At 44.0% G+C, this 26,337-nt stretch overlaps 1 protein-coding gene across 14 annotated transcripts in view; it reads right to left on the reverse strand.

The window, feature by feature from the left end:
• The window catches only part of kcnma1a (potassium large conductance calcium-activated channel, subfamily M, alpha member 1a), a 1,094,159-nt gene that overhangs the window by 513,552 nt on the left and 554,270 nt on the right, over positions 1-26,337 (reverse strand). For all 14 annotated transcript variants that reach the window (XM_085970505.1, XM_085970490.1, XM_085970491.1 and 11 more), the window contains exon 3: positions 21,068-21,129. In XM_085970505.1, coding sequence (XP_085826631.1) covers positions 21,068-21,129 — 62 coding nt within the window. The remainder of the gene's footprint in view (positions 1-21,067; positions 21,130-26,337) is intronic.

A 26,337-nucleotide genomic window follows, 5' to 3' on the forward strand; every position in this document is an offset into this window, starting at 1 on the left:
ATCCACCAATATTACTGATCATAATTTTTAGAATATACTTTTTGATACAATACATTTGTGTCACTATGCAAGATCTTTTACATAATTATTGCCCTATCAACAATTACATACTGATATAAGTGGGCTGTGCAGGATCTCTACCCCGAGAGGTGCTGGGGGAAGGCCCTGAGAATCATCAAAGACGCGAGCCACCCCAGCCACAACCTCTTCGCCCTGCTCCCATCCGGTAAGAGATATCGAAGCATACGGTCTCGTACCAGCAGGTTTTGAAACAGCTTCTACCCCCAGGCCATAAGACTCATGAACGAATAATTTATTATTATTTATTACTGTTGTTTTATTTATTATTACTGTATTTCTATTAGTATTTTTATCATTGTTATGCCTTATTTATTCCAATGTTGGGAGGACTCGTAAAAATCAACATTTCATTGTGCAGTACACACGTCTGCTGCATATATGACAAATAAAATTGAATTGAATTGAATTAAATTATTGCAACCTGACATTATTTGAATCACAATGAGCCCAACCTTTAGCTTTCTCAATGACTTGGGTTCCAATAGGCCTATATGTTTGGGGGCTGGACTATTCTGGAATTTATCGCGCCAAAGGTCATTGTTGGACCGGATTCACAGGCCCAATGCACAGGATGGCACACTTCACAGTATTCACGCCTGCTGCAATTTATAGTTGCTCCAAGTTCAGCTCGTCATGCGGTGTGAAAAACAGCTTGAGTATTATTTCTCATTTCGAGAGCATCGTTATTAGAATAGTTTTTTGATTAACTGTGCAATACAGTTATAAATGATGTGCTGGAATGTAGAAGCAGCTAGAATTTTGATGAACGTTCTTTATTGTATATTTTTTGGTCTCAAATGTGCCAAATTACTTTTATCACCTTTTAACTTTATCACTTCATTTGGCACTATCTCGATCTGCACGTCTCTCTTTTAACACTGAACCATACATTATCACTGCTCAGTCAACAGTCTTATTCCACGATGGACTTTCATTTAATAAGCTAAACTTCGAGGATAAATAAGCTTGGAGCAATTTGTCTTCAAATCTGTCTCACTTTAATGGAAAAAAAACCCCAAGGATTTGCAGAGCCAAAAACTGACGGTCAGCGGCATCCTAACTCACCTGATCTCTGGTATAAAATACTAGAGGACACTTCTCCCTTTCTCCGTTTGTAAATCCATGTATCTTCTCATTAATAAATGTTTTCAAACAATACAGATCGAGAAACAGCACCTCATCTTTCGATTAGGCACTCTACATACAGCCCTCTGGACTCAACATAGAGTTCAACAATTTCAGATCAGAACCTCGGCCCCTATCACATAAATATATTTTCTTCTTTTTTTTTTTATCCACACTTTTTGTTTGGCCCCTTTTTTTCTTCCCTCTCACATGGCAGCTGTCCTTCATTCTGCCAGCGCAATTCACACCTCATCTAGAGCCATCCTTTGGTCCTTAACCTGTCCCATTACCACCTCCTCTCGCCTTGAATATCTCTTAATGTCTCTCAATGTCTCTTAATCTCTCCTGCTTTCTATCCTATCACTGACCTTCCCTTTTGTTCTTTCATCCCCGCCCCCTTTTCCCAGCCCCTAAACTTGCTTTCCATTTCCTGCTTTTTTCCAGTTCTGACGAAAGGTCATCGACCTGAAACGTTAACTCTGTTTCTCTCTCCACTGATGCTGCCTGGCCTGGTGAGTTTTTCCAGCGTTTTCTGTTGTTATTTCGGATTTCCAGCGTCCGCAGTATTTTGCTATCAGATCTATTATTGTCTGATTCAGTGTAATACATCTACACTTGCGACAAATTACCCGACACTTCAATTATTGCTGACGGACATTGAGTGAGGAATACAAGCTCAAGTAATTGCAAGACATTGGGCCGGATATTCCGACCCCCACGGGTGGGTATGAGGTGTGTACGCGCCTGGAGGGGCCTCGCAAGTGCCGGTTTCAGGCGTGCGAAGCGCTTGCGCTAAAACCCAGCACTTCCGATCTGTCAAGAATCCTCTTGACCGATCCTCCGCCTGCCCGGGAGAAGAGCCTCCGCGGGTGGAGAGTTCCGCTTTCTGCAGAACCTCCGCCCGCAGAAAACCTTTAAAAATATTACACCTGGTAAAAGCAGGTGGGCGTAAGGCCTGCTTTTACCAGCATAAGAGTATTAAAAAAAAATTAAAATTCACTCATTTATAATTTTAAAATACTTTTAAAAAAGGTAAGTTTATTTTTAGCCCCGTAAAAAACTTAATTTTTTTCAAAAACTTACATTTTTGTTTAAAATATTTAATTTAATGGGCCAGTAATTCCTGTCCCAACGCGTGAGTACGGTCGGGGTACTCACGCGTCTGGCCGGAGGAAATGCCGGTTTTCAGCATGCACAGCGCATGCGGGGAAAACCGGCATTTCCTGCCCTCTGAACGAAGGGGTTCAGAGGCAGAACGCGCGCGACTGCACAAGCAGCGCGTGCGCAGTAAAATTCCTTTTTTCTCTCTCAAAGTTGCGCGCGTGTAAAGGCCTCTGGTCTTTACGCATGGAAAAACAAGATGTAAGTATTTAGTTTTTCAGGTAAGTGGGCTTTTAGTACAATGTAGAATTTTTTTTTCCACAGGTTTGTTATTTTTAAAGAATTTACAGGATGGTAAGTTTAGTTTTAGACCATATTTTTAAAAAATTTATTTTTTTCAAAAAATTGATTAATTGTTTAAAACATTTTTTAAAACTTATTTATAGTTATTATAATCAGTGGGATGTTTTTTAACATTTTATTTAAAGTTAAAGTAGTGTTTTGGCAGCCCATACTTTTCATGAGTTTGACAGCTCTTACTGTCAAACTCATGAATGAGTTTCCCCTCCCCTGATTGGCTGCACAGTGCTCACCTGATCCCAGCCGGCACATCGCACTAACTACGTCGCTGGATCAGGTTAGCACAGCGCGCCGACAGCTGAACCGGGCCTGTGACAGGAAATGCAAGCAGGCCCGGGCTTCAGATGTCAGCGCGCAGAGTGAGTGCAGATTAGGGGCTTGCACGCGCGGCAAGCCCCCGATCTAATTTCAGGGCCAATGTAATTTTAACTAATTTTAAATACGTGATTTAAAAAAAATGTATTTAATGTTTAATTGTGTTTTTAAATGTGATCCCCATTCATACTTTTGACAGATCCGTGCATAGAGACCTGTCAAAAGTGTGAAGGGGGATTCTCTTCTTTGATTGGTTCCCCATGGCCCACATGATCCCAGGGACGCTGCGAACTACCTGCGCCTCTGGGACACGTGGACCCTGCGCACTTGGGGTTTGGAGAGGCCCAGGATCGGAAGTGTGCGCGTCCCGGGAGCCCTCAGGTAAGGGCACAGATTTTTCCAGATCGCAGTCCTCCGCCCACGATATCATGGGAAAGGATGAAGCAGAAATGTATCCAGCCTGACCTCTATTTAAAAAAACGTATCAGTTGCAAATAACAAGGCACTTCCTTGCACGACAGGAACTCCGTGTTTCCTGTGTCTGTAACTCCTGCTCTTCGCATTATGCAGATAAAACCACTTTATCCACAAAGTCTGATTTTGGCTTTATCTGCAAAGTGATTTGCTGCTATTTCCAGGCCCCCGTCCAGAGGCAGCCACGTAGAAGGGTATTTCGTTAGGCAAATGGAAGAGCAGCACACGGACAGGGGCTTTAGAAAGCAAAAACAACTTCTCACAATGATTAAGAGGGCAGATACAGAAAGCAAAAAAAATCCTCATCATCATTAAATTTAATATCAGCCTGGCACTTCGACCTGCTGCACCTGTTAACATGATAATAGTAATCCTCAAATTTTCAAATGCTATTAACATTTCACAATGCATGATTAATAATAAAATGCATATTATACTTGCACAATTCATCCGAAGGCAAAATACTTAAATGGGCTCTAATCATACTAGCAGTGCATTAGCTCTAGTTGTTAATCTTGCCTCATTCTGTTCCCTGCCTCTGTTGGAAGCTGATGATGTACAGTATCGGGCAAGGCTGCAAGCTGCGGGGATTGCCTGAAGCTACCTGCTGGAAAAACCGTGAGCCTGAGGCGAAAGGTTTTGGGAATTCTAGCCCGAAGCAACCAAAAGCTCCAGGAGCCCAGCCCTAGAGCAGCACAGTCTGCGACTCGTAACTGCAGGAAGCTGCCGAATCATGGGCCTAATGCAAACGATACAGAACTGAGATTTGGAGCCTGAAAGCTGTCTTCACCGCCACAAGGATGCAGACTTAAAACACCACAGTTGTGAAGAAATCAGTTCAGCTGAACCAGAGGCCTGAAAGGCACCAGTTCTTACACTGGAGGTCGAAAGCTAAAAGCTGTAGGATTGCACATCAACAGATGAAAAGTGTGAACCACAACAACAACTTGTATTTATATAGCGCCTTTAATGTAGTAAAACGTCCCAAGGTGCTGCACAGGGGTATTTTAAGACAACAAATTTGACACCGATCCAAATACGGATAAATTAGGGCAGGTGACCAAAAGCTTGGTCAAAGAGGTCGGTTTTACGGAGTGTCTTAAAGGAGGAAAGAGAGGTAGTGAGGCGGAGAGGTTTAGGCAGGGAATTCCAGATCTTAGGGCCCAGGCAACAGAAGGCACGGCCACCAATGGTTGAGCGATTATAATCAGGGATGCTCAAGAAGGCAGGATTAGAGGAGCGCAGATATCTCGGGGGGTTGTGGGGCTGAAGGAGATTACAGAGATAGGGAGGGGGCGAGGCCATGGAGGGATTTGAAAACAAGGATGAGAATTTTGATATCGAGGTGCTGCTTAACCGGGAGCCAATGTAGGTCAGTGAGCTCAGGGGAGATGGGCGAACGGGACTTGGTGCGAGTTAGGACACATGCAGCCGAGATTTGGATAACTGAGAGTTTGGGCATTTAAAACTCTTATACTGGCGAGAAATTCGGTTAGTTAACGCCTCCCGCTAGCGTCTCCGGGGGGCCATAATGGGGCGCTAACGGCTTACCGCCCAGGCACGTCAATTTTATCGCTGCCCGCGAAATTCACCTGGCGGTTTGCGGCAGCAGTAACCCCCTAGTGTCACACTCTCCTGCGCCCAGAGATCGTGACATCATCCGGCTGCGCAGCGCCCCGGACCCGAAATTCGGTTCCGTCCCCCTGCAGCATCACCGGCCGATAACGCAGACAGCTGCAGGAGGCGTTGCTCGGGAGGCCGGCCGCTTCGAGAGCGCTAATTAAAAGGTAAGGCCACTGGTCTTCAGTGGAAATGTGTTTCCTTCCTTTAGGGTGCATTTTGAACATTTTTAACTGCCGCAATTGATCAGCCCTTCACTCTGTTAGAGTGCTTGGGGCTGATCATTGAGGATTCCTGGCTGCCGTTGCCGACGATGGAGAGATCGTTCAAAAGCAGAGCCTGCAGTGATGGTCCTTGCCTTTAAGGGAGGGAAGGAACCCTCAGATCCCGGCAGCGCTGCAGTGGTCATTGTGCGGCGTTGCACCTCTACCGACCCCCCCAGCTTGGTCTAGTGCTCCAGAAGGGAAGTGGTAGCGTTTGGTTTAGCGCTCCACTTCCTTCCTGGAGCGCTAACACTGAATTTACTGAAGGCTGAAAATGATTAGCGCCTGGTGCTAATTTTTCCAGCTTTCAAAATTTAATGCCCCAAACAGGGCGATACCGAATTTCTAGCCATTAGTGTTAGATTTTATGAATCAAAGCAAGTATATCCTACCTAACCCCTGGCCTAGCACTGGACCCTCAATTTGACATAGCTTCAATACCTGTTACTTGATTTTGAAGTATTGCCCCCCTTCTTTGCAGAGTATCCTTCCATGCTGGTATTGAAAGCCCTAGCTGTCTCTAAAGACAGAAACAGAGCTGAGCATTAATCTCCCGGAAATCAATTTGAAAAAAATGTTTGGGATCTCCAAGTAGGCTATTTACCCCCTTATATTTCTGCAGCTATTTTTCTGCTGATGTTACTCCTGGGAGACTTCCAGAACATTTATACACAACAGATACTTAAAATACGCTGTTCATTCCTTCTCCCAATAATTTGTCTGCATTTTTTTTTTAAGATTCTCATGCTCCATTTCTCTTCAGCATGTGGGCAGTCAACTTGTTACCGACTCTCTGGAAGTATGTAATACTAAACTTCACCTTCCTCTCAATTGTCTACCTACCCTTTGATGGTAGGGGGACAATTAAGAGGAATTAAGAGTGCTTCAACCTCTACTCTGCCAGATCGCAAATTCATTATTTGGGAATCGTGTGGGTGGGGAGCCTATGCTCTTGATTGCTGGAGCGGCACGCTAGTACATTTTGAGAGATTTATTTGCCATAAACAAAAGTTAAAATTAGCTTTAACTATCCAAAGGAAAGCTATCCAGGTCGAGGGGGTGGCCATGAAGATCGGCAGGAGAGGTTAAGGAAGTCAGTGGTCTCAGAGGAGAGAGGGCAAGGTGAGCGGAGATGGTGGTTGGAATCACCGAGGATGAGAAGTCATTCGGTGCAGAGGCTGAGGGAGGAAAGGAGTGAGGATATCTTGGTGAGAAACTTGGGGCGGGCCTTGGGCGGGTGGTAGAGAGCGAGGTTTTTAAAAGAGAGCCAAGAGAGTTGGATCAAGGTGAGGTCTCAAAGGAGAGGAATAGGTGGACAGACCAAGGTGAGATTTGGTGATAAGGGCCACACTGCCACCAAGGCAGTTTGGGCTCAGTGAGTGGTGGAAGGTCCAGCCAGGCAGGGAGGCTTCAGTAAAGGCCAAGCTGTCATCACCCATGAGCAAAGTTTGCGTCAAGGCCATAGTGTCAATGCAATCTTGCACAATAAGGTCATGGATGGCAAGGGCCTTGTTCTCAGGTAAACGGGCATTCTGGAGGAAGATGTGGAAAGGACAGCAATTGTTGATCCACTGATAAAGTGCTTGTGGTCAGCGGTTGGAGTGGTGAGTGGCGTGGGTCGGCAAGATTAGCCCCTAGCGGGTAGGCTGGGTGGGAATGTCAGCAAGAGAAGAGGCTGGGGTAGTTGGGGTTGCTGATTGTATCAGAGGCAGTGATGATTGCCTTGATGGTCCCTTCGGAGAATGCCGAGAGAGGCATAGAGGGAAGCTGTGGGATTATCCATGAGGGAGTCAAGCCTGGGATGGCAGCAGGAAAGTAGGAAGGTAGCGGAATAGTGAAGCGTTGGGGTGGGGATTTGGTGAGGCAAAGTACCCGAGGAGAGAAATGAAAGGAGGCATGATTGAGCAACAGGAAAAGGAGGAGACAGGAGAGAAAGGCCCAAGAGGGGTAAAGAGAAGAGAAGGAGAAGGAAAAAGGGAGTAGGAATAATGGGCTCGGGACTGGAGTGACAGCCAAAACGCGCACATGAATGGACACAGAGAAAATTCAGGTTACACAGGCATGGCAAGTATTAGGATAGATATGTTCTAGTTACGAAAGGGAGAATAGAGAGGAGACAACAAGTGAGAGTCCAAAGTTAAAGTCAGAAGGTCCCGTGGTAGGATGAAGTTGACTTGTAGATAGGATGGAGTCAGCTTGGAGTACTGATGAACTAATGTCCAGGTTCAGGGGGCGAGTGAGACCAGGAGCTGTTTGAGGCACAGAGTATCAGTGGGCTCACTGCTAGTGGCAGTTCCATGGAACACAGAGGGCCAAGGAGGTGTGGAGAATCGGCCATAAGCCAAGCAGAGGTTGATCCAGGAGTCCGGCGGAGGCGAGTGGTGGCCTCGGTGATTAGTGGTGCACACAAGCGGATCCAGTACACCATCGGAGGGATAAATGGAGTGGGCGACAATGAGAAGCAGGCAGAGCAAAGGTCATTCGGCAGCAGTGTGTACTCTGATGGAATGAATAAGAGCACCTAACTGAGTTAACTATATAAATTTAATGGCAGCATCTTAAGTGCTGGCATGGTAAATCAGAGTCATTAGCTTCTTCAACACCGAGAGAAACATTCGCTGTCCCTTTGACAGAGTGAGTCAGCAACCCGGCAGCCCTCCCATTTGATACAGCTCTGCTCCATGACTGGAACCTTCAATGAAGAAACTTCTGACTAAACTGAAGCAACAAACTGAAAGCTGTAAGTTCCAGGAACGAAGGCTGTGACGACGACAGGAGTTCCACAAATGGTCTCAAGTGTGGCCGGCTGTGAAGGAGAAGAATTGTCCAAGGTTCCCATATCTGTGGACGTCAATGGTGGGATCGAGATCAGGTTCACACGCACTATGGTGCCATCCTCAATGGAATAGCCTGCAAATGCTCGCCTATATCAGAGAGCTTGTAGAATGCATGAAACCACCGCCTTCAGGCCAGGAAGGGTAAGATGGGGAATTGTGCTACCATCCAAGACGGATTTCACCCCTTCTATCTTTGCAATAACTAGCTCTATATTTACCAGTAAGACATACTCCGATATGAAGCAACGTGCAACAAGACAGTTACAGCAGCGAAGCAGGAGAAACCTGTGGAAATTCATCCTCCTGTCAATCCTGGGATCTAAGATCACCTTTCCACACAACCAATTTCCTTGTGCCTCCAAAAATATCATTATCAAATGATGTGTCACTGGCTGCTGTTTATGGAAGTTGTGAGAAATAACATTCGTTAAAAAAATCGGTGAGTCTTTTTTACTTCAGTCGCAGAATATTCCAGTTAATTATATTCCAGGCTTTTTATTCAATGTGACCTGCGAAATGACTCAGATATATAATTGCTTATATGACAAGAGCATTCCCCTCCCAACACTTAAGTGACTCACAGAATTAATTGTTTGCGAGATGGAAAGAATTTTCCCTGGTGAATTGTTAAGTAACCCTTGTCAGTATGATTGTTTATGGCTGCAAGTGATACTCAATTGATTGCAACTGTGACTAAATACTGGAAGGCTCCTTCTGCAGATTACATACAACCAAGGGTAATCAGCCCAGTGTCCTCATTCCAGCAGGGAAAGGGAGAAAGTTGACAGTAGTTTTGAGGCTGTAATTAATGCCATTGAACCATGAGAATTGAAAGCTCCAACACAAAGGCAGACAGTTTGTAAAGCGCTAAAGTCCCAGTGTAGGTTTATATTTTTCTTTGTTTACCCCTGAATTAACCCTGCAATGGTATAATATAAATATTTTTAAAGTTTAATATTCAAAGGGATGCTGCGTTAAACTGACGGGCCATTATTGTACACCTCCTGTCAGTTTATTTCACTTTGCAGAGCCTCATAAACATTTGCGGGCACACAATAGCATGAAATCCTATCACAGCACCATTTATAGTAACATAGAAAAATAGGAGGAGTAGGCCATTCGGCCCTTCGAGCCTGCTCCGCCATTCAATATGATCATGGCTGATCCTCTATCTCAATACCATATTCCCGCTCTCTCCCCATACCCCTTGATGCCTTTTGTGTCTGGATATCTATCTCCTTTTTAAATATATTCAGTGACTTGGCCTCCACAGCCTTCTGTGGTAGAGAATTCCACAGGTTCACCAACCTCTGAGTGAAGAAATTTCTCCTCATTTCAGTCCTAAATGTCCTTCCCCGTATCCTGAGACTGTGACCCCTCCTTCTCGACCCCCCAGCCAGGGGAAACATCCTCCCTGCATCCAGTCTGTCTAGCCCTGTCAGAATTTTATACGTTTCAGTGATTATAAAATTAATCATTTTCACATTCGAGCAAATCAACTTTTGCCACAGCCTATTTTCAGGTAGAGTTGACACACTCCAAGGGGGCACCGTCTTCATGAAGAAGAGCGTGTTGAGCAAACATCTGCAACAGGCACACTACACAAGGACGTGTACATCATCAGGAGCTCTCTCCCTAGGTTTTGGTCCAGCTACACTGGGCCATCTGGGTGCAGCGGACTTTGCAAAATTGGGCAGGTTGGAGCACATACCTTCAAGGAACCCGCTCAATGTATCCTCTGCAGACCCAGGAACACCTCCCCTCTAGTCTCCCTTGCACATGCCATGCTGTATTGAAAATACACAGCTCTCCCGTCCATTCTCCCGCAAACAAACAAACGCCAAAAAGGTCAGCGAAACATTTTTCAGGAAGAATGAGCCCCTTTAATGGGCATATCGTTTTCTGCTGTCTCCTCCGACCATCAGTCTACGTTTGGCCTGCGTAATACGAACCTGAATTTTTATTTGGAAATGTGCAGGTAGCCTTCCCCCCAAATAGGGACTGATTTTCCAGGGCGCCTTCTCTGCTGGAGACGAGACACTTTGTCCGACTCCACTCTCATCCTGGCTTATTAATATTCAATTGTCTGAACTGCTCCCCATTTCAAGTGGATTGGGGTCAGTTTTTCACTTGCTTTGCTTGGCGTTAACGGGGACGGAGGGGGGTTTAATGGCCTCAGAATGGGGTCGGCAGCCTACCCGCTCTGTTAACGCTGATGATGCAGGCCTATCCATTTTGAAAGGGTCCTACCGCCGGGTGTTCACAGCACCTGCCTGTTTCAGGCAGTAAGCCCCTTTTAGTAAACAAGTCGGGGTCCTAGGACAGAAACAGTACAGCAATTGTCATTTTAGGTTGGAACTGATTGGAGCGAGTGCGTAGTGCCGGCTCTGATCAGTACCACGGGTGATGGAGCCAAAGAGGCCCAGCAAAGCAAAGTTTGGAATTATTTTTGAGGGGCCCAGAGAAGGAATGCTCCTCCGGGCTGTTCAAAAATAACACAGGCCGCTGACGCCCCTGGACAATCCCCCCCCCGCCCCAAACTTACCTTGGTGGTGGCCGGGGCAACCCAATAGTGGTGGGCCTCGATCCAGCGAGCTGCATCGGGACACTCGTTCAGCGCCACGCAGCTGGCCGGCTGGTGTAAGTGAGGCCAGAGCCTCAAAATGGCGGCCGCTTCTTCGCTTCGAGTGCCTGCGAGCTCCGTCGGTCGGTCGGTCGGCCAAAAGTCAACATCAACCCCGAGGTCCATTAAATTTGCACCTGTTTTACCCACAGATGGCGATACGATCCTGCCAGACTTATGCCACTGCCAAAGTTCAATGTTCTCCCCCAGTATGCTCTGTAAAGGGTAATAACCGTCCTCTCTTCTCAGTCTTGCAACTTCCTGAAGGTGGCAATTTAAGTTTGAAGGTCATCTGTGGAGACGTTAAAAGCTATTTGCACATTCTCTGCTTCTAATGTCTTTTCATTGCCTCACTGAGATGATCGCTTATATTCTTTAACAGGATCCTGCATCTCCACTGAGTAGTTTCTGGATCAATCAACCCATTAACCTCCTCTCAGTGATTGGAACCTGTGTTGACTTATTTCCTTACCCTTTTCTCCCCTTCTTTCTCTTCCACCCTACAAAGGGGCTTGCTTAACTTTCTGTTTCCTTGTTCTGAAGAAGGGTTGCACCTGGCATTGCTGCATGACTTGCACAATGCTGCATGGCCTGGCTGTGCATTTCAATGCAAGTTCTGTTAGTATTGGAGAGAACTTAATCTTTCCTTCTTCGTTACTGAACTTTGAAGATTCCCCCCTCACCCCGCCGAGATTGATGAGAGCACTTTGATAATGAACAGATTACAGTGATGGTTTCATATTAAACTACATAAAGCTGGATGTTCTTCCAAGTACATTGAAGTTTATTGTTTGGAGATCTGAGCTGTCAGTAGCAAGCGAAAGCTTTAATAACTGAACAGTAAGCAAACAATATAATAGTACAAAATGAGACTTTTTCACCTTGGACATGTGAATAAAGCAAAAAATAGTTGCCATCAAGTCTACTTTGTCCTTTGATACAATATGTATCTTAATGCATCACTCCACTTTAACAGAGGTGATGGTTTAGAATTAACTTATCTTGGACTCTTAATACAGATTTTACAGTGAACTATGACTGTGACAAAAATTAAGTATTGTTGTCGAATTCTTTAATTATGTCACACTACATAAAGGGGTTAAAAACCAGCTTCACTCGCAGAAATCATGGCCCAGAAATTCGGGTCTCCACGGGTGAGTACGCACGGGGTACTCACCCGTAAGCCCAATGGAAGTGCCGGTTTCCTGCATGCACTGCGCATGCGTGGGAAACCGGCACTTCCGTTCCCCTGAAAGAAGGGATTCAGAGTTTGAACGCGTGCGCAGGAGAGGCAGCGCGTGCGCATCGAACTTATGTTTTTTTTGCAGGTTTTCCCGGGAGGGTAAGTCTCCAGAAGTTACACTTTTAAAAAGCAGTCGCAAGGCCTGCTTTTTACAAGGTAAGTGGTGAATTAATTAAAATTAAAACATTTTTTCCACAGGTTTATTATTTTTAAATAATTTAAAGAAAGGTAAGTTTATTTTTAGCCCCGTTAGAAAATGTAATTAATTTTTTCAAAAATTTAAATTATTGTTTAAAATAGTTATTTCATGTAATTTATAGTTATTTTATAAAAATGTGATGGTTTTTTAAAAATTTATTTGAAGTTTTAGTTATGTTTTGGGGCTTATAGTATTTATAGGTTTGACAGCTCTTCCTGTCAAATTTATGAATGAAGCGTTCCCTGCTACCATTGGCTTCGAACTAACTGCGCCCCTGGGATACGCAAGCATAGCGCGCCGGCAGTTGGAGGAGGCCCAGGATCGGAATCCCACGGGGGCCCACAGCACAACGGCCGGCGCACTAGGTAAGTGCAGGTCGGGGGCTTGCACCCACGGGAAGCCTCCGACCCGAATTTCTGGGCCATTAGTACAAAATGAGGCTTTTTCACCTTGGACATGTGAATAAAGCAAAAAATAGTTGCCATCAAGTCTACTTTGTTCTTTGATACAATGGCCCAGAAATTAGTGTCCCAATGCGTGAGTAAGCACCGTGTACTCACGTGTGGGACCGATGGAATTGCCGGTTTTCTGCATGCACAGCGCATGCGCGGGAAACCGGCATTTCTGATCCTCTGAACCAAGGGGTTCAGAGGTCGAACGCGTGCGCGCAGGAGTCTGTGCGTGCGCGTTGAACTTCCTTTTTTTTTCCAGGTATGCCCGTGCGTGAAGGCCTCCACTTTTTACACTTTAAAAAAGCAGACGTAAGGACTTAATTTTAAAAGGTAAGTGGTCTATTAATTAAATTTAGAATTTTTTTTCCACAGGTTTATTATTTTTAAAGACTTTACAGTAAGGTAAGTGTATTTTTAGCCCTGATTTTTTATAAAATTATTTTTTTCAAAAATTTAAATTATTGTTTAAAATAGTTATTTAAAGTTATTTATAGTTCAGTTAAATAGTGTGATTTAAAACATTTTTTATTTCAAGTTTAAGTACTGTTTTGGGCGCCCGGAGTTTTCATGAGTTTGACAGTTCTTACTGTCAAACTCATGAATGAACTTTTGCATCCTCTGATTGGTTGCCCAGTGCTCACGTGATCCCAGCCGACGCATCGCACTAAGTACGCCGCTGGGTCATGCAAGCACAGCGCGCTGGGAGCTGAACCGGGCCACTGACAGGAAATCCACGCAGGCCCAGGCTTCAACTGTCGGCACGCTAGGTAAGTGTAGGTCGGGGGCTTGCACCCGCGGGAAGCCCCTGACATGAATTTCTGGGCCAATATGTATCTTAATGCATCACTCCACTTTAACAGAGGTGATGGTTTAGAATGAACTTATCTTGGACTCTTAATACAGATTTTACAGTGAACTATGACTGTGACAAAAATTAAGTATTGTCGTCGAATTCTTTAATTCTGTCACACTACATAAAAGGGTTAAAAACCAACTTCACTCGCAGAAATCATGTCCCACCTTAACTTGATGCAATCATTATAGATTTTGTCAGTTTATCTATGCCTCATGTCTAAAGGAGAGCCCAAGCTATTCAATTCAAATACAAACATCTTGTGGCATTTGCTCAAACGTGTGCTGGACTGGCAGGTTTTTGAAAATGTAACTCTGCTTGGCCTTGGTCAGTTTTCTGAAACCCCTCTTATTCAAATCAGAGAGTCTGTTTGGAGCCTTCAAATAGAGAGAGTCAGCTTCTGTAGCTGGTGAGAAAATGAAAAGAGCCACTATGCAGGAATATTACTTATACCACAGCTTCGCACAGCAGCTGCAAAGTATTATTTTCTATGACGAAGTGCTAGTTAAAGGTCAACAACTACTTTAAAACTAGATCTTGTGTTATTGCTATTTGCTTGTTCTTTTGCTGTTTAATAAATTTCTTTGACAGTTAAAACCTAAGTCGAAGTAAAGTGCAGTGTTATTAGGCCTCCTCCTGAAGACCAGGAGGATCATGCGATAAAAACACAGGAAATAAACTGAAAATCTCTGTTCATTCACTGAGAATATTGCAAACTCACCTAGGCATATGGGCAAATGAATATGTTTACTTATCATTTTGTAATATGGGCCAAACGCAACACACAAGTCCTGTATATACAAGTGTCATCAGCACTGACATGTGCTATAATGTATGAATCAGAGTCAAAATATGTATTCCAAGTTTCCAAGAACGATCGTAAGACACATATATTTGATGAATAAGGTTTCAAAAAGCAATGCCTAGCATTACATCTGGTGGATAGCGTATTACCAGATGTAACATAGGCTACTGCAGTTCAGTCAGTTTAGTCTTCAAGGTACAGTTACAGTAGCATTGGCCCTCCTCCACTGGAGGCACACTAGAGGGAAGAGGTTATCAGCTATTGAGTCTTAACATCCAATGGCTCAGCTAACTCGTCCAATATAGGAGGAATAGTAAGTGATAAGCAAGAAGTGGAAGGGTGAAATCCTGAAGCCAAGGGTACAGTTTCCAAGGATCTGAACAACCCCAACTCTCTCAATTCTGTTCTGAGGGTGGAATATACATAGCAATGTACAGGGATATACTTCTGCACAGGACTGGAAAAAAAACCCACTGTGGTCCTTCTGGCTGGTCCCAGTGTGTAGGAAATATCATACCCCATGATGCCTCTCCAAGTGCTATATCAAATTTTTCAGCAGGTTCTTATGCAGCTCTCTCTTGGATTTGCTCTTACAATCAGCCCCCATTGGTGGTCCATTCCTCTGTGCAAAGCAGTTATACCTAAACTGTCCCTCTTGTAAAGTTTGAGGCTGTGCCTTATGTTGTAGAAGTTACCTAATTATCAAGGGTCAGTGATCATCTGTTATTCATCCCTCAGCAAAATCCAAGAAGGAAATCCATACAAGGAACCTGATCTCATTTATCCATTATCCAACACATTCTGTGATGGAACGATATCCTGGGAATTTTTGGCTCCAAGTGGACGCTGTTGGCAGAAAACTCCATGTGATTGCTGTGCATTTGCCCACACCACCTCGTGTCCTATGATTGGAATGCATCTCCATTTAGCATGTTAAAGGTCAATGAGTTGGTCAGGATTCAGAAAAATCTCCAGGGAATCCCAAAGGTAATGGAGCAGTTTGTGACATGAATCTTGTCATTCATGTAGAAATGACTTATGAAATAATACTGGGCGGCCTGCTGGTGGCGCTGTCCAGGGAGAGTATAAATACTCGGGCATGGGCCCAGCTTGCTCAGGACATTCTTTAACAGGAACTAGTGAAGGACACAACTAGATCTCCATGTTGTAAAACAGTTGATTAAACCTTTGTTTAACGCTTAGACCAAGTGCCTAGTAGTTTTCTTACGTCAGTTTGCTTAGTCGGTTATCTTGATAATGACCATGACCTACTTCAATAACAGAGCCCAACCTGTGGAGAAGCCCCAAATTATCATAAGCAAGTTGATGCACGCTCACATCCTCTTCAACACACTGCAGATGTATGAAAAGTTCTAACACTGAAGCCGTGCTACTGCACAGCATGTAGTGTGCATGATCTTCAGTCAAATGTCCCTTACTTAATTGCTGATCAAAATGTTATGTGCAAATAACCATGTTCGCTCCCGTTCTTTGTCTGTACTTGGAGCATCTAAAGCTTTTGCCCAAACCTCTCCAGCATTAGCTGGTACTCCCCAATTCCGTAAAAAGAAAGATGGCATGAACAAAAACATCCATTTGCTTTCTGATGTAAATGAAGTAAAAACAGACTCTGATCAGGCCAATATGACTCATCTCTCCTAAGGTCGCTGGGATGTTCAAAAAGTAACATATCTGCAGATACTAATAAAAAATAACCATCTTTATATTGAAGCTGATCGTAAAAGTATTTGAAAGATCTTGTTGATCCTTTGTCCATAATTACCAAGAAACACAATTCTCTTGACATGCCAATGATTGAATTCCACTTCCTTAATTTGGGCGTGGGGGGTGCGATATAGATTATACCAGAAAAGAAAAGCTGGTAAACAGACTTGACAAGATGTGGAAGCAATGATAAATATCTCTCATTGTCTGGATCACTGCACCCATTATATTGTGAGGGACATCAAGTTTCGAGAGAGAAAAGTTAGACGGCGTATACTTTGCGAATTACAACATTTCTGATCCAACCCCAGGCAAAGATGATGCAATTACCGGGGCAGAAAGTATGTTCTTCAAAATGTAAAGCAAGCAGTTCAGGAAAGTTATCCCTTAAGTTCTCGAAAGAGAAAGAGCTTTAAAGCTAATCAATAACTTCTTAAGGTTTCAGAAAATTCACTTATCTGTGAGTGTGCAACTGTAACCACATTTATATAGCATCTGTAATGTAATACACGTCCTGCGGCAGTTCACAGAGAAGATACAGAAGCAGAGCAGTGGTGGAAGAGTTGGAGAAGTGACCAAAAGCATGCTCAAAAAGGACAGGCTTTGAGGAGGGATTTGAAGATAGGGAGAGAGGTAGTCGGATACCTGGGCTTAGCGAGGGTGCTCCAGAGTAAGGCTGAGAAGGGTGGCGCAGACGAAGGCCACAAATCACAGGAAGGCAGAGTCAGAGGACCAGAGGGTATGGGATGTGAGGCTATAGAAGAGTGCAGAAGTAGGTATGGATGCGACAGAGGAGAGGTTTGTAAATAAGGTTAAGATTTTGAATTTGATGCACTGGGGTGGAGTTCAGCGAGAACATGGATGATACGCGAATGGGAGTTAATGCTGATTCAGGTGAGGACACTGGAGTCTTGGTCAAGTTGGAGATAATGAATGATGGAGCATGGAGCTCAGGAGACCGATGAGGAGAGAGGTAAAGGCAAGATGGATAATGTTATGGAGGTGGAAGTAAAAGGCCTCAGTGATGGACTGGATATGGGGTTAGTAGTTCAGTTCTGGATTGAACTCGATGCTAAGGTTTTGCACCATCTGTTTCAGCCTGATCAAGCAGTCAGGAGGGAGATACACTCATTGACATGGGCGCAGAGTTTTTGGCAGGAGCCATAAAGCTGATGTTAGTCTTCGCAATGTTGAAGTGGAGGAAATTATGGCTCATCCATGACTTAATCCAAGACAGGCAGCTTAACAGCATGGAGCTGAGGGAGCTGGTACAGAGTAGACCTGGGTGTTTCAGCATACAAATGGAAATTTACCCCATACCGTTGGAAAATACATCTGAGGGGCAACATGTAAAAGCAGAAAAACGAGAGGGGCAGGGATGAATTCTTGGTGAGTTCCAGAGGTGATCATGTATGGTCAGAAGAAACCCTTGTTGGAAATGCACTGGCTACATTGTGACTGGTTGGCGAGGAACGGTGCGAGTACAGTCCACGGAGGAGGCTTGGCGGAGGCAGGTGGAGTTACTGGTGCCACTGCCAGAGTGGCACCAGACTGAAGGAATTGAATAATAACATGGCTTTCAGTATATTCAATAAACTCAAAATACAAGGTGAGATCTTCATTTTTGTTTTGATTCTGTTGGATAAAGAGCTATGACCTGTGAACCATGTTACCCTTGATTGCGTGTGGTGCTGGACAATACGTGCTGTTATACAAGTTCTGGAGGCCCTGAGTGACCTGGATTCCCATATATTTAAATCTTAATTCATCTATTTAAAAGGTGAAGAAAACCCTAACACTGGGTAAAGGGAGCAATTTTGCTCATTTTATGACGATGAGCAATGCTGCTTAACAAAAGCCATTGAAAATCGATATTTTGGAAAGTTAAGCTCTCTGGTTAACGTTCTTCTTAGATTTACAAGACAACAGAATGTTAAGCGGAAAATAAATGTGAAGTTAATTCCTGAGTAAGAACATACACGCTGAAGCTCACTGGAATCTCATTACTTCTCATCAGTGAGTTGTAAAAGTTTTGCATTTGCAAGCCCCATATTGATCAGACTATTGATGACTCATTACAGTACCAGTGTAACAGAAACATTGCACACTAGAATGGACTAATGTCTGCATCAGCAGCTTAAACAGCTAACGTTAGGCAACTAATCACTGGTTAAGTAGAAAATCTCTGAATAAATAGGTGAAGAGTGGCGGCGGGGGGGAACCTCCTGTCAGGGTATTTACCAGAAGAGATTCATCCTCCACTATTTAAGAAAATCAAGGCAGACAGCTGTAATACCCGACACTTGCATTTCCTGTGATCGTTTGCCCTACAAAATAATCCTATGCAAAACCACCGTGCCGCAACTGCCAGGTACAAATATATCAAAAACACTGTAATATAGATTCTTACAAAAAATTAAACCATTCTACTAAAATAAATGTGATCAATGGCGGCCATTTCTAGATCATGCATTGCTCTTTGCTATCTACAGAAAGCATTCCCAAATCAGCAAATCTCTACAGCTAATATAGTTATACAACGGAAAGGACTAATTGAAGAGAAAGGCAGTGCTAATGAATTCAGTAGGACTATCCCAAAGTAAGTGGGTGAGGGACTGCATGCTTCTGTACTCTAACAGCAGTTCTACTCAACGCTACGGTCTCTAACGTGTCTACATTCCTCAGCAGTGCAAACGTGTCTAATACAATTAACAGAGTATAACAAGAGCATGCACATCTTACCTTGACGAACTAATAATTTGAATTTTTTTAAGAGGAAATGAATGGGAGAAAGAGCTGGTATTAGATCAAGTTATTTTGATGGCAGGTTCCATTAGTAAAATGTTAGTTTGTATCTTCTCTTGGAAAAAAAACTCATTATTATCTCTCTAGCTTTCCCAGCCAGTAAGCACCAGGTAGCTTTTGACAGACTGCCTGTCCCCACCAAAGCTGTGCAAAGCAGCCAATGAGAAAAGTACTCCAGATGTTTTGTCTTTCCTTCAGCAGGCTGGGATGAATGATATCAGGCTTTTGTGTTGCGAGGAAACAAAAAGTCAAATGAAATAGCACCGATGGCATTTGTGCACTCTCCTCTTCCCAAAACATCTGTAACCAGTGTGATTCATGAGAAGATCGGCCTGAAGACCCCCTCAGTTGAGTGCAATAAACCCAAAGCATTTTCTGTTTCCAAAACGGTGACATTTAAGATTTAATAAAAGTAGACATTGATTCCCTTTTCCCTGTTCTATGCAATCTACCAATAAAGGACTGAAACATTTCATCTACCACACGGTGTAAATATTCACCAAACCCCATTGGTTCCCATCCCAGGTGTGCAACTAAGGATCGTTTGCCATCCAGTGCATTTGAAGTTGGGTAGGGGCTCACAACAAAAAAAAAACATTTACAAACACTGCGTTCACGTAGAAGTTTTAGTGTATTAATGTGATACCACTTGATGCTTTCAATTTCACTGGAATTTTAGTGACAAGATTAGGAGCTGAGCTGGTTGATGTACCCGGATGAATCCATCGCTTTCCTCGTCTATCTGAATTGCTGAAGCATGAGACAGAGATGATAAAAGGCACGGATTCCCCCCTTTGATGCCCGATGTTGTAGGCGGGGTTTTAAAAACCAAACTACCGAAAGTCATTGAGCAGCCAGTGAGTTCCTTTTCTTATTTTCTAAAAGAGTTTTCAGTCAGAACCAATGACAGCAACTCACCATACAACAGGTGAGCATTTGTTAAGACCGTCACTGACATTGTACCGTCCAACTTGAAGTTTTGTTAAAACACAGGTGATTTGATCAATGCTGCATTGTGTTGATAACATTCTATAGTTTCCGCTTATCTCCGTCTTATATGAATGAATATTTTCTCGGCCAGCGGGTGCTGGTACAAGTTCTGCTGTTGCCATTTGCCTCCCCCTCTGGACCTTTGTCTTGTTGTTGGCCCATTATCACCCTCCTTTTGCCTTGCACCATCATCGCTTTTGTCCTTAAATCACTCCTGCCCTCCGCCCTATCACAGACTTTCCCTTTCGCTCTTTCAATCCTGCCCCCACCCCGCCCCTGGCCTTTTTCCCCTGGCTCTGTACGTGCTTATAAACTGTTAAATCTGTAACTACTTCCAGTTCTGATGAAAGGTCATTGACCTGAAACGCTAACTCTGTTTCTCTCTCCACAGACGCTGCCTGGCCGGCTGAGCGTTTTCCAGTGGTTTCTGTCAAGTAATTGGCAGCCCTGCTCACAGAATCACAGAATGGTACAGCACAGCTGGAGGCCATTCGGCCCATCGTGCTGGCTCTTTGAAAGAGCTATCCAATTAGTCCCAGTCCCCTGCACTTTACCCATAGCCTTCCAATTTTTCTCCTTTTCAAGTATATATCCAATTCTCTTTTGAAAGTTACTATTGAATCTGCTTCCAAATCCCTTTCAGGCAGTGCATTCCAGATCATAGCAACTCGTTGTGTTAAAAGAAAATTCTCCTCCTCTCCCCTCTGGTTCTTTTGCCAATGATCTTAAATCAGGTTCCCCTAGTTATCGACCATGTGTCGATGTTGAAAAAAGTACCCCCATTTGTGTGCAATGCTAACAGCTAATGTAAGAAGCATATGCTTGTTATGAATAAAAGTAATCGTCCCCTTGACCAACTGTGAGAAAACAGCTTATTTTCTCTAGACTGCAATCCCAACGTATCCTGGATAAAGGAGGCGGCGACTGTCAATAGACCAGGTAAGGAGAACATATTAAAATGCTCCCGCAGCTGTGGATTTCATATTTGTAAATCATTTTTTTTTAAATCACAAAATATAGAATAGCAGAAAATAATTTATATGTTGGAAAGGTGAGCACGTTTATTAACACGAGTATTAGTTCACAAACGATCCTAATCAAAAGAAAATGTGTACAAAACTATGAATAGAAATGATTTGCATTTTTTGCCTAGAATCCACAGGAACAGCAAAGTTAAAAAGTCTTGCGGTACTTACTCTGAAGAATCGATGAAGTATATTACAAGTGCACCAATGCTGAGAGCAAAGACCAAGACCACCTAAAAACGAGAGAAAGAAGCAGTTGTTAGAACACTGGACCAAAGAGGAGATTTTAACAAAAGCAAAGCGAACTACAAATGCAATCGGGCAGAAAAGTTGAGCTGTTTATTACTGTTGACTTCCAATCAATACTTTATCTACACGAAGATTCCAGCTAAATTAAATGAGCCAGTGTTTTGCTAAGGCGAGTCGCTGCCTGTTTTTACTATAAACAACATTTTTTCTCCTTGTGCCTCACACATTAGTAAATCCATCACGTTCTGGGCTCTGGACTCAATGCACAGCCTGATAGGGTGGTGGATACAGATTCAATAGTAGCCTTCAAAAGGCAATTGGATAAAGACTTGAAGGAGAAAAAAATTGCAGGGATATCAGGAAGGAGCGGGGGAGTGGGACTAACCGGATTGCTCTTCGAAAGAGCCGGCGCAGACTCGATGGGCCGAATGGCCTCCTTCTGTGCTGTACTATTCTATGATTCCACTTCAGTACCAGTCAGAACAATTATGTAGCATAACTAACTTGTGCACACACATTTAGGCTGATTTAGTTGACGAGTCTGTCGAATTTGGTCTAAAATTAATTATGTAGTAACAATAATACCTTTTGTTAGATTTGTTACTATTTGAGAATAGCACACACCTAAACAATCAATGTCATAACCTACTGCCACTATGACAACCAATGGAAGGTCACTGATGGTCAGGGTCAATGGTACATGGTCATCAGCTTAATGGGGACTAAAGCAGGGGGATATTCAATTCCATTCAATTGAACGGTTCGGAGGAAGGGTCTATAGAATCATAGAATGGTTACAACACAGAAGGAGGCCATTCGGCCTGTCGAGCCCGTGCCGGCTCTCTGCAAGAGCACTTCAGCTAGTCCCACTCCCCCACACTTGAAAAGTAAACCTATCTTCTCTTTTCAGATATTACCTCTGTGTATTTTTGGACCTGATTTTTTTTTAAATCATAGAATCAAACAACCCAGAAGGAAGCCATCGTGTCTGTGCAGGTCTTCGAGAGAGCTATCCAATTTGTCCCACGCCCCTGCTCTTTCTTCATAGCCCAGCAAATATTTCTGCAAATATTTCTTTTTCAAGTATTTATCCAATTCCCTTTTGAAAGTTACTATTGAATCTGCTTCCACCGCCCTTTCAGACAGTGCGTTCCAGATCACAACAACTCGCTGCGTAAAAAAATTCTCATATTCACCCTGGATTTTTTGCCAATTATCTTAAATCTGCATCTTCTGGTTACCAATCCTCCTGCCAATGGAACAATTTCTCCCTATCTACTTTTTCAAAACACCTTATGATTTTGAACACCTCTATTAAATCCACCCTTAACCTTCTCTGCTCTAAGGAGAACAAGCTCAGCCTTTCTAGATTCCTCACATAACTGAATTCCTGGTAGCATACTGGCAAATCTCCTCCGCACCCTCTCGAAGGCCTTGACCATTCCAAATCAGTGACAAAGGCGATTCTGGATTTCACGGCTTTAAAGTTACGAGGAGAGATTTACCGAGCTCGATATTTCACTGAAGAAAAGCTTGAGAAGGGGACATAATTCCGGTCTTTAACGTGCAGTTATGCAGATGCATGCAGGCTACTTAACTCAGAATGCGAACGCGGGGCTAAAGAATACAAGTTTAAAATGACAAGCCTCAATTGAGTCTTGAAGGTTTTTCTTGTTTCGCTCTGCGGACACCATAGGAAGCCCCGAGTCTAAAAAAGAAGTTGGATGCTGCCAGCAGATAGTTCCTTGCACTCTTGGACCAAAATCCACTCAACGCCGAGGTGAAGCAGGCACACGATGTACAGCCAGCAACGGATAGAAAAATCAGCCATTGTGACTGGACATAAAATGCTTCATAAAAATAACAATTACAGTAACGCAAAATCATTTGACGGCAATCATTCTGTTTCAGCTGTTGACACCAGGAGCCTGTGGAAAATTGTGTGCATGCTTTTACTGCAGCAACAAAATGGTGGACAGCACGAGAAGAACTGACACATTTTGATGTGGCACATCCTGCAGCATTTTCTCAAAAGGAGTCTGAATCCCGAGGGAATAAAGCTGGATTTTCATAACTTAAATTAGCCCAATTTAAATAGCTTCAGGCACTAAATTTGGCTCAGAGCTTATCCGTATTTAGGGCTGTCTGCATCATTAAAAAATCTCATTTATCTTCACGAAGGCAGAAAACTAGTGAGCAGCCTATTTTAACAATGACCATCGTCTCCACGTCTCCCATTCTTTCACCACCACCCACAATAGTAAAAGAATAATTCCTTGCCAATTAATATTTAAATCGCCGTTCGTTATTTATTACCCTGCTTTTGAATCCATTCTTCTTATCCCTGCTCCCCGGGCTAGAAGATGGCCAGCTGGCTGGCTACCAGGCCTTAGCAATGATGGTCTTGAGCTAGTCAGTGTGACAGCACAGGTGAGAGCGAGCAAGCTCTTAACCTACTGGTAGATTAAAGCCATCAATCTTCATAATATATTTTGAGGCTTTGTTTTTCCAACTGAAACTAAAGTTGGATCTATGATGGCTTATCGTTGCTCATGAGGTCACTCGTTATATCTGTAAATTCTGACAGAACACACGCTCTCGTAACCACATAAAACGCTTCAAAATGGCCTAAGATGTTGGACAGTACTACAGGGACTGAATGGGACTTGTGTCAGAGAAAATGAGGACTCCATTATTGGATAAGGTTATTATATGGGACTGCCACAGGCCTGGATTCCCCAGATAATGGCATGACCTTCTATTAGAGTTGTCAGGAGATTTGAGCACAACCGTGAACAGGAGTAGTAATGAGGTCATCAGTGTTGCTGTTCCCCTTTATAGCAAGCAACTAGCACGTTCCACAAACCTGATGGACTTATTTTCAAAACAGTAAAAGCTAGAGAATAATTGAGCAACATTTAATACTCATTTCAAGACTGCCTAATTACAATAGAAATTCCAAACACCAGCAAATTATTGCACCAAGCCACTACTTTAGAGCAAGTGTTAAATTGTGGTGTGACTCAAATTGCTTTTGACACACTGGTATTGTTTTTGGTACATACTTAAATGATGTAATTATTGCACGTATAATGGCAACTGACATTAAAACATACGCTGAGCCGTATACTGAAACAGACACTGAAACAGACCACTGAAATCTGAAATATCAACTTTTTGGAACAAATGGAACGCTATCAGTTTTTTAAAAAATATTGGGGGAATAAATTGGGTCACGCCCCCTTTGGGGCGCTAACTTCGCCGGGGCGCTACTTTTAGTGACCCGAAAAAAGTAGTGCCCCCACACCCGAAATTCACTGGTAGCGCCCCAAGAGGTTGGGGCGCTGCGCGTGAATAACACGGCGCTACATGCCACAGTGCCATGCGTCGTGGCAGATCGCGCCGCGGTACTGCAGGCCTTCCGCCCCTTATTAAAGGGGAGGGGCCTTGCGCAGCGCGACCCGGGGCCCAGCTGGGACACCAGGGATCGGAGTGCCGGCAAAAGAGCCCGGCACTCAGGAGACGTGCCGGGCTCACGGAGCGCTGCCGGCACCCCGCGGGGGGCTTCACGGGAGCCAGGGACAGCAACGGGGGCAGGTGCTGGCAGGCGGCCAGCAACAAAAATGGCCGCCCGGCACCTCCCCTTTAATTTGCGTTGCTCCGGCCGCAGTTAGGCCCCCCTGACCCTGTCGGACATAGCGTCCGGCGTTAAGTCAGGGGGCGCTACCGAAGATCGCAGCTGGGGCGCTGCGCACGGCGATGATGTCATCGCCGGAGGAGCAGGGCCGTGGGACGCTAACAGTTACCGCCACTGCTAACCTCCCGCTGAATTTCGCGGGAGGCGTTGGTGGCGTCGCGCTCGGGTGCTAGTTGCTTTGCGCCCCATTAGCGCCCTCTTGGGGTGCTAACAGGAAGCGCAAATCAACCGAATTTTTCCCCCATTGGGTTTAAAAACGACATTTTGAGCAAAATAACATTTCTGCCTCTGCCCCATCACCAACACTGGGAGTTTCTTAAGTAAAGAGAGGAAATGTTACCATCCCTGCTGAGTCCTATACCTTACAGGTCCCCTCTCACTGTACTGTTTTTGAATGTGTCAGATAAAGTCATCCGGTGTTTACTCATCCCGATATGCACCCAGCAGAAAAATACAGGTTCCGATTCAACATAGAATGAGACGAGCTATGCGTGCAAGTGGAACTATAAATAGATAATAGCACAAGGCAAATGTCAGAGGGTGGGATGGTGTTGTACATGAGAGTACACTCAAGGCAATATGTTGTCCTTTGCCGGTCCAGCTTTCAGTATCTAAAGGCTAGTGTCTGTCGCTCGCTGGTACAATCGCAAAAATATTTTCTGTGTAACTGACCAAACAATAACTTGCATTTAAATAGCACTGTTCACATGAAAGAACAGTCTCAAGACACTTTACAATCTGGAGCTTCCAAGGGCACAGGCTGGACAGGCAAGTGATACAGAAAATACCCTTAGAGTGCAGCTCCAAGTGAAACTGCAGGAAGAAGAACATTCAGAAGATTGCCTCCTCTCCGAACCCTGCCCACCCTTAAAGAGGTGGCTTTGGTAATGGTTTATAAAGTTATTTGTCAAGATCGAACCGGCCTGGAAATGATGATATAAAATGAAACTGGTTTTCATTCAAAGAAAGGCTTGCATTTCTATAGCGCCTTTCACGACCCCGGGGCATCCCAAAGCGCTTTACAGCCAATGAAGTACTTTTTTTGAAGAGTAGTCACTGTTGTAATGTAGGAAACATGGCAGCCAATTGCACACAGCAAGCTCCCACAAACAGCAATGTGATAATGACCAGATAATCTGTTTTTGTTATGTTGATTGAGGGATAAATGTTGACAAGGACACTGGGGATAACTCCCCTGCTCTTCTTTGAAATAGTGCCATGGGATCTTTTACATCCACCTGAGAGAGCAGACAGGGCCTCGGTTTAACATCTCATCCAAAAGGCGGCACCTCCGACAGTGCAGCACTCCCTCAGTACTGCACTGGAGTGTCAGCCTAGATTTATGTGACAAAGTCTCAAGTTTCATAACAAACATTCAGGACATTTTACAAACTGAATGAACTTATCTTACCTGCATTAAAAACACAAGCACAACAATGCAGCTGCTATGTATTTTTAAGCTGGTTGTGCAGTGAAGTGACTGTACTCCAGTGTC

Source organism: Somniosus microcephalus, chromosome 29 (genome assembly GCF_052327205.1).
Source record: "Somniosus microcephalus isolate GS21.2 chromosome 29, FLI_Smic_1.0, whole genome shotgun sequence".
NCBI lineage: Eukaryota > Metazoa > Chordata > Chondrichthyes > Squaliformes > Somniosidae > Somniosus > Somniosus microcephalus.